Genomic DNA, 9,661 nt, shown 5'->3' with positions numbered 1-9,661 from the left:
AGCCCTCACATCCGGTGGCGTGGAGCTGATCAGCTTGTGGTTGCTGAAAACCTTATTTCAGGTTTGAACATCACTGTGCAGGGGTTCCCAGCCTGGGGTCCACGGACCCCTCGGTTAATGCTAGGGATCCATGGCCTAAAAAAAGGTTGGGGGCCCCTGATCTAGAGCAATATATATATATATAATTAATATAACGCAAAGAAATACATTTTCATAGAATAATTTCACAGCACTAGTATTTATTCTTCAGTACAGATTCCAATATTCCCACCTCAGTTTTTAATAAACCTCTGAATTCCGACCTAATGGCAAAACACTTATTGCAGCCCCACAGAACCAAATTCCAGAGGACTGGACACCAGCAGATCAGAATGTCTCCGATCAATGCCAGATGTGAAAGAAGCCATATTGTAAAGCATTGGTTTATTCTATGGACAAAAATATAACGGATGCTCACTGGAACGATAGCAAAGTAACGTTATCATTTGTGTGGATGTAGGAGGCAGGAACGCCCATGGTTGGTTTTAATCCGTCTGTTCCTTAGGTCATCCATAAGCTTCTTTGAGCTCAAACACCATTATCTTGAGAACTAGTTCTTCAACTAGAGCAATGGAGCCCAACAAGCTGTGGAATCTGAAGCAGACTTTTACATACAACCGATTGTTTGGTGTAGCACCAAATACAAAATTGTCAGAGAATCACAAGAAGGTTGATCAGGCAGCACTCGGTGCCAGTGGAACTGCAGAGGAAAGCGGGGCAGGAACTTTAAGATCTGGCCCTTGCTGTGAAGTCTTACTGTGAAAATGAGACTGTCCACTCATCCATCCCCATCTTGCAACCATCCCAAATGTAAGCCCTGCCCTACCCTCAACATCACTCAGGGCCGTAAACAGTACTTCACAGGTGAATCCACCAGTGTTATTTATTGTCTCTGGTGCTGCCCCCTCCACATTGATGAATCAGATGCAGATTGAGGGGGGGCAACTTCATTGAGTATCTTTGTTCTTTCCGTTGTAACTACCAGGACCTCTCAGAGGCAGCCCAGTTTAATTAAACTTTGTATTGCCACAGTGACATCGTCTCTTCTCCTGCCACATTGAGGCCAGACACAGATTAAAGAAGCAACACCCCATATTCTGTCTTGGTAGTCTCCAACCTGACAGTGTCAGCATTGATTTCCCTAATGTCCGATAACCACTGCCCTCTGCCTCCCCCCACTTTGTTTTCCCTTATCCCTCGGGTCCAATGATCCTTTCTCTTCCCACTCCAACACCTTCACAACGTGCCCATGACCCACACCTTCCCCCTTCGGGTACCCCACCTTTTTCCCTTTATTCCATGGTCTATGTCCTCTCCTATTGGACTCATCTTTTTCAGTCCATTGCCTCCTCCACTTATCCTCTTCCCACATCATTACTGCTTCTTCCCCTCTCTCTCACCCCTCCTCTCCCACCCAACCCTACACCTACCTACCCACTTTCTCCTCCTCACTTATCACCCACTAGTTCCCCACACCCCCACCCTTGGATTCTGCCCTCTTCCTTTCCAGTCCTGATGAAGAGTCTCGGCTCGAAATGTCAACGTTCATTTCACTTCGTTGCCTAACTTACTGAGTTCCTCTAGCATCTTTTCACTCCAGTCTAGCATCTGCCTTCTTAGTGTTTGCAGAATACATATTATTTTGCCTTCCAGTGCCAGTAACAGAGAGATTTCAGTCACCCTGTACAGAGTATATACCGCGCTCTTCCATTTACATACAGCTAACTGCATGCCGGGTTCTGACAGCACAGAGAATATAGATTAGGTCAGGACTTGGGCCAACTTGCATCTACCAGTAGTCACTCAGCACGGTGCCTTATTGTTTTGTGTTAGCCACTGCATTGAAAGATTGTTGCCTCAGGTTTAATGTTTTTTTAAGCAATCTTATCCCAGAAATTTTAATGAAGAATACAGAGAACGTTCTCAGGAAGAAGAAACGGATTTATTCTAGATCTGTGGACGAATGGTGGATGGTAAGCCAAGGGAATGTGCAGGGCACCCAGTGGGATCTCATGCCCTGTTCTTTTTTATTAAGGGAAAATGCTACTGACAAAGCATTGGAACAAAAGCTGATTATTTAGCTGGCCTCACCAGAAAGGCCACAAAGAATGCTGTGCTGATCACATATGAAACTACTCTGCAACCACAGAGCAACATCTGGGATAATAAACTATTTGGCATTGTCTATGTATGAAGAGGCTCCAGAACTACAAGCAGGCCTGTCAGCTGTTGAAGTGGCAGTGTTTCTGCCTGTGATTCGGTGGGAGCAGTGAGCACACTCAGCTTAAACCATAAGATCACCTGTGTTCCACTCCAGGGTATAAAGAATGGATTTCATAAAACAGAAGGGAAAAAAATTAAAAGTTAGGCAATCACTGACACTAATGATACGTTGTAGGAATGACATCCAGCAGAGAGGAAGTCAGCCACCTGTAAAGAGAAAGCGTCTCATCAGGAGAGTTCCTGGAAGGATTCCCCTCTCACATTAAAAGAGGCAAGCCTTTTTCTTGAGCTCAGTCCTCCTCCACTGGGGTAGCTTATCAAATTCCTTTATCGTCATCCCAAAAACCTCTTGGAACTCCTCGGGAGACAGATGCCTCTGTTAAAAAAAAAGGAATAAACACTGATCAAGCTCCGGAAATAACAAATCCATCATCAGGTCAATGCCCCAACTGATTTACCCCAAGCAGTTGGCTTATTTCTCTGTTTCATTTCAAGGAGCTCCTCATGGCCAAAGAAGCTCACAACACTTTTACTTCCTCAGGAGGATAAAGAAACTTGACATGTCCCCATTGACCTTTACCAATTTTTATCAACACACCATGGAAAGCATTCTACCCAGATGCACCACGGCTTGGAGTCAGAGTCACACCAGGTTAATTATCACCGGCGTAGGCGTGAATCTTCTTGTTTTGTGGCAGCAGTACAGTGCAATACATAAAATATAAGTTACAATAAGAAATAAATATGTAGTGGAAAAAGAGAGAAAATAGTGAGGTATGTTAATGGACCGCTCAGAAGTCTGCTGACAGGAATAGCTTCTTTCCCTCTAAAACACTGAGCATGTGTCTTCAGGCTCCTGCACCTCCTCCCTGATGGAGGTAATGAAAAAAGGGTATTGTCCTGGGTAGTTGGGGTTCTTAACGATGGATGTTGTCATCTTGAGGCATCGCCTTCTCAGGATGCCCACGATGTTGGGCAAGCTAGTGCCCATGATGGAGCTGACCGAGTTTACAACCCCTCTGTGCTTCCCCCCACCATACCAGATGGTGATGCAACAAATTTGAATGTTCTCTATACCTGTAGACTTTCGCTAAAGTCCTTGGTGACGTATCAATCATCTCAAATCCCTAATGAAATATATCCACTGGCATGCCTTCTTTGTAATTGCATCAATACGTCTGGCTCAAGACAGATTTCAGAGATCTTGACATGCAGGAATTTTAAACCACTCACCCTTTCCACTGCTGACCTCTCGATGGGAATTGGTGTTCTCTTGACACCCCTTCCTGAAGTCCGTAATCAACCATTTGGTCTTACTGAGATTGAGTGCAGGATATTGGTATGGTAATTTCTTTACATACTGTATGACTGCAAGAAACTACACAGACTTGTGGATGCAGCTCAACACATAACAGAAACCATCCTCCAAGAACTATGCCTACACTTCTCGCTGCCTCAGCAAAGCAGCTAGCACGATCAAAGACCTCACCCATCTCAGGCGTTCTCTCTTCTTTCTTCTCGTATTAGCCAGAAGATACAAAAGCGTGAAAGCTTACACCAACAGGCTCAAGGACAGCTTCTGTCCAACAGTAATCAGACCCTTGGACAGGTCTCTTGCACAACAAGATGGACTCTTGACCTCACTATCTACCCTGCACTTTATTATCTACCTGAACTACATTGTCTCTGTAATTTTCACACTTTATTTTATTACTTTACCTTCTTCTACCTCAGCCATCTCCTGCTTCGCACATGGGAGCAAGAACCATGCATATACCATTCCTCTCCCTCTTCATGTCCACATATTGTCACTGCTCTCCCCACCACTCAAGGAGGGCCTAGAGAAGATAAACCACTTGCTGAAGGGATGGGGGGGGGGGGGGGAGAGGATAAGTTGTGGCAGGGTGGGTGGGAAGAAAGAAATGGAGAGCAGTGTGGATGGAAGAGACAAAATGGAACAAGTTCTGCCTGTCATCCTTTCTCTGTGCGTCTCTATGTACAATCAACCTGGCTGGGCAAGGCTGTGTTTGCTGGAGTCAACACAACAATCTTATTAATATATAACAGTAATCTTATACTACCAGCCATGTCTTCATTCTCCATGGAAATTTCCTGTTTTCATTCACATTTCACTGCTACACTTCTCTCTCTCTCAGTGCTGGCAAAGGTTCTTCACCTCACAATCAGAACTAAGATAGCCAGCTGATGTTGTGGAATTTGTTGTTTTACGGCAGCAATACATTGTAACACAGGACAATAAAAACTATAAATTACAGTAAGTATAAAAGATAAATAAGTAGTGCAAGAAGGAGGGGAAAATACTGAGGAACTGTTTGTGGGTCCATTGTCCATTCAGAAATCAGATGACAGAGAGGAAGAAGCTGTTTCTGAAACATTTGAGGTTCCTGTTTCTTCTCTCTGATGGTATCAATTAGAAAAGGGCACGTCTTGGGTGACTGGGGTCCTTAATGATGAATGCCACGTTTTTGAGGCATTGCCTTTTGAGGTTGGCCTGGATGCTGGGGGGGGGGGCTAGTGCTCATGATGGGCTGGCTGAGTTTACAACTCCCCGAAGGTTTTTCCAATCCTGTGCGGTGGCCCCTCCATACCAGACGGTGATGCAACCAGTTAGAATGCTCTCCACGGTACATCTGTAGAAACTCGCAAGTGTCTTTGGTGACATATCAGTTCTCCTCAAACTTCTAATGAAATGCAGTTGCTGTTGAGCCTTCTTTGTAGTTGCATCAACATGTTGGGCCCAGAAGAGATCCTCAGAGATGTTAACACCCAGGAACTTGAAAGTGCTCACCCTTCCACTTCTGATCTCTTGTTGAGGACTGGTGTGTGTTCTCTCAATTTCCCCTTGCTGAAGTCCACAATCAATGCCTGAGTCTTACTGATATTGTGCAAAGTTGTTGCCGCAACATCGCTCAATCAGCTGATCTCTCACTCCTGTAAACTTCATCACCATGAAATTCTACCAACAATAGTGGTGTCGTCAGCAAGTTTATCAATAGCGTTTGGGCTGTGCCAGGCCTCACAGTCATGAGTGTAGAGAGTTGAGCAGTGGGCTAAACATGCATCCTTGAGGTGCACCAGTATTAGTCGTCAGCGAGGAGGTGTTATTTCCGATCCGCTCAGACTGCCGACTCAAGCTGGGGAAGCCAAGGATCCAGTTGCAGAGGGAGGTACAGTGACCCAGGCTTTGGAGCTTTTTGACTAGAACTGAGGGTTTGATTGTGTTGAACACTGAGCTGCAGTCAATAAACATCAGTCTGACATCACTATTGACAAGGCAACCCAAGGCCAAGTACTGAGCATTATACAAACCACAGGGTGGAAGGTACAGCTCAACTGTTCAAACACATCTATTCTGTACAACCACCCCCTCACTTTACTGAAAGCCCTCTTGCAAAGGATGGTCACCTTGATGGGTTTCTACTATAGGCCCTCTCATAGCCAAAGAGAACCAGAAAAACAAATTTGCAAGGAGAGGTTGATTAGGAATTGTCAGAACTTTGTGCATGGGAGATAATGTCTCATGAATTTGATTCAAGATTCAAAATTGTTTAATGTAATTTCCAGTATATAATGTTACACCAGATCTTATGCAGCACAGAAAATTACAATAAGATGAAGAACACACTAATTGTGTTGCCCTTATGGCAGTTATTTAGTTTATAATATTTTTGCTTAGTAAATCATTTGTTAGTATTTTCTAGTTAGAATTAGAAGTGTTTAAAGTATATTCATTGCCTGTAAAATATATCGGCATGTGATGATGTCACATCCGGTTTCGCCGCGTCTTGTGGGAAAATACCGGTTTGAGATCAACATGAGGGCGGGGGCTCACCACGAGGCAGACCCGAGCAGAAGTTATTTTGCAAGCATTAGAAATCACAGTGAGAGCAACGCTGTAAGTTAATAGATAATCGATATATTGAACTAAGATGTTAACGCCGATCCTGTTAAAAGTAACGACGGTCGATAATGTTTATGTTTTCGTTAGTTAAAGAGTTGCGAATTGTTTGCATTGAAGTGTATTTAGTCAATGGTGTAGGTAAATTCTGCCTGTATACTGCACCTTAACGTAATGTAGTTATAGTCACTTTTGCAAGTATTTACAATAGAAATGTGATATCAACAAATACTGTATCAATCTTGTATTGTTTTATCAACAGTTTTCACCAAATGTTAATGTGAAGAGTGAACAGTAAATGGTTAATCTTACTGCGATCTTGTTCTCATTGACTATGGTTTATCTCGGCGTTTAATTCAGCGTTTCAGTTACACCCGAGCGAGAACGCTAAAGTGAAAAACCGGCATTATCAGGTGTTTCAAGTGCTGCAATGTCATCTCGATCCAGCATCAAGTCGATGCTGCCCAGCGACAAGGGCAGTAGAGCGACATCATGTAAGTCCACCCATGCAAGAGCCAAGGCAGAAGCCGCCAGGGTGCGACTGCGCTACGCCAGACAAAGAAGCCGAAATCCAGAAGGGAAAGGCTGCCAGAGAAATGGAAGCGGCCACCAGAGAAGCCGAAATCCAGTTGGAAATGGCAAGGATATCGACAAAGTTGCAAGTGCTGCAGCTAGAAGGAGAAGAAGAAGCTGCCAAGGCAGAAGCAGAGTACATAGAAGAAGCTGAAGGAACGCATGATCTGGCCGAAGTAAGATCTACTTCAGAAAGGACCAGATTGGAACACACAATCGACTATTTCCGATCTCAAATAGACAGGCAGGCTTGTCCTTCCCCTCCATACGTATTCGATAATATCCCATGTCATGAGGAACCTCAGGGAGGCCCAATTTCATCACATCCATACGAGGAAGACAATTTACCCTTGCAACTCCGTGATGAAGTCGAGAATGAAAGAGCTGACAACCAATACTTCTCGACACCAAACTTACAAGATTTGGGAAGATGAGATGCAGAGGTCGAATTCAGGACAGCAAATTCCATAAGAAATGTACGCCCTCAGTCATATACGCATCAACATATTTCCCCAGCCTGCATGCCACTTACAGTTGATCCCACGATGCAGTATTTAGCACGACGGGATCTCGTCACTTCGGGACTGTACCGGTTTGATGATAAACCTGAAAATTACCGTGCATGGTACTCCACATTCACCAACGCTATCGACGGAGTCCAGCTCAGAGCAACCGAAGAGTTGGATCTTATGGCGAAATGGCTGGGAAAAGAATCATGCGAACAGGTGAGACGCATATGTTCAGTGTACATCAACGAACCCGAGCTAGCCTTAAGCAAAGCATGGGAGAGACTTCGGGAGGGCTATGGGGCCCCTGAAATTATTGAAGCGGCGCTATATCGACGTCTGGAAAACTTTCCTAAGGTGTCAGCCAAAGATCACATTAAGTTAAGAGAACTCAGAGATTTACTCATGGAGATCCAAGGTGCCAAAGAAGATGGCTATTCAGCTGGTCTAGTATACCTAGATACTCCATCTGGGATTAGAGAAATCATGGACAAACTTCCATTTGGGCTGCAGGACAGGTGGCTGTCTGTTGCCTCAGAGTACAAGGAAGACCACGATGGTCGATTTCCTCTCTTTAGGCACCTCACTAGGTTTGTGTGCAAGGAGGTGAAGAAACGAAACGACCCTAGCCTCACGGGTCCAGGAAGCAGTACGATTTACACCAAGCCAGGTAGATCCTCTTCGAATACTTTCAACATTGATAAACCCGTCTCAGTGCTCAAGACTGAAGTCTTTACAACTAACAACGACCCTAGCAAGTATTGTCCATTGCATAACAAACTTCACCCCCTCAAGGGATGCAGAACGTTTAGGGAAAAACCCCTTGAAGAGAGGATGGCCCTTCTCAAGGAGAAAAGAATATGTTTTAAATGCTGTTCCTCAACCTCTCACCTCGCCAGAGAGTGTACTATCGCCATGAAGTGTCCGGAATGTGATAGCACTAATCACGTTGGGGCCATGCATCCCGGCCTGTCACTGCAAACCGACAACGCTCCTTCACCCCCACAACAGGACGGCGGGGAGGGAGAGGCTCACTCCGGGACAACAGTTGTCAGCTCGAGCCGTACAGAAGTTTGCGGTCAAGCTCAGTCAAGCCGTTCTTGTTCAAAGATCTGCCTCACTAAGGTGTACCCTAAAGGAGCCAAAGACAAGGCCATCAATGCCTATGTGATTCTGGATGATCAGAGCAATCGCTCACTAGTCAGTCCAGAGTTCTTTAAATTGTTCAACATTGAGAGTGAGCAGTTCCCATACTACCTTAGAACTTGCTCAGGCAACATGGAAACCCAAGGAAGGAAGGCAGAAGGAGTCCAGATCGAGTCCCTGGATGGTAAAGTCGTCATCTGTCTCCCTCCGCTCTTAGAGTGCAATGAAATCATGAATAACCGCACTGAGATTCCAACGCCAAGTGTGGTGCTACACCAGCCACATCTCCACCACATCGCAAAACACATCCCAGAACTGGACCCAAAAGCGGAAATACTCCTGCTATTAGGAAGAGATGTTATCCGGGTGCACAAGGTTAGGCAGCAGGTCAATGGACCACACAACGCCCCCTTTGCGCAACGCCTGGATCTAGGCTGGGTGATGATAGGAGAGGTGTGCCCTGGCAATGAACACAAACCAACGGTTAGCACACTCAAGACCAATGTGCTAGAGAGTGGCCGCCATTCAATTTTTCAACCCTGCACAAGTGTCCCGTGCATTAAGGAAGCACAACAAGACGTTAACAAGCGCAAGGTAACCGACGAGACGCTGGGCCAGTCGGTCTTCGTTCAAACTGAGCACGGTAATAAACTTGCTCAATTAGCTCAAGATGCCATTTTCTTAAAAACAAAGGACACCAAGGTCTTCAGAGATGAAGCAAATAATGGGGTCGCCCCACTGCCTTTCAGAGAACCATGCCAGTGCTTGCCAAATAACAAAGAGCAGGTAGTCAAGCGGTTCACGTCCTTACCAAAAACCCTGAAAAGGAAACCTAAGATGCAGCAACGCACCCGATTGACCCATGAGGTACTGTGCACCCTAATGACAGAGGTCACAGCCATTATAAACGCACGACCACTCCTACCCGTGTCTTCTGACCCGGAAAACCCCTTCATACTCTCGCCATCAATGCTCCTTATGCAGAAGGTAGGAGCTCCCCCTCCACCAGGAGACTTCTCAGACAAGGATTTGTACACAAAGCAATGGAGACAAGTCCAAGCTCTGACAAATCGGTTCTGGTCTTGCTGGAGACATGAATATCTACCTTTGTTGCAACAGAGACAAAAGTGGACAGAACCCCGCAGGAATCTTCAAGTTGGAGACTTAGTCCTGCTCAGGGACAAGCGAATCGCCCGCAACAGCTGGCCAATGGCCAGAATCACTACTACATTCCCTAGTGGGGATGGACATGTCA

General features: G+C 45.4%; 1 protein-coding gene across 1 annotated transcript in view; it reads right to left on the bottom strand.

Annotated features, from left to right (window-relative positions):
• Positions 1–228: 228 nt before the first annotated feature.
• dmtn (dematin actin binding protein) overlaps positions 229–9,661 on the bottom strand; it is an 84,959-nt gene continuing 75,526 nt past the window's right edge. Inside the window, exon 17 of the mRNA XM_059967489.1 lies at positions 229–2,638. Coding sequence (XP_059823472.1) covers positions 2,525–2,638 — 114 coding nt within the window. The 3' untranslated portion in view covers positions 229–2,524. The remainder of the gene's footprint in view (positions 2,639–9,661) is intronic.

The sequence above is a fragment of the Hypanus sabinus genome, chromosome 1 (genome assembly GCF_030144855.1).
Source record: "Hypanus sabinus isolate sHypSab1 chromosome 1, sHypSab1.hap1, whole genome shotgun sequence".
Classification (NCBI taxonomy): domain Eukaryota; kingdom Metazoa; phylum Chordata; class Chondrichthyes; order Myliobatiformes; family Dasyatidae; genus Hypanus; species Hypanus sabinus.
The sequence above is the reverse complement of the archived record's forward strand: the minus strand, read 5'-3'. Positions and strand labels throughout refer to the sequence as shown.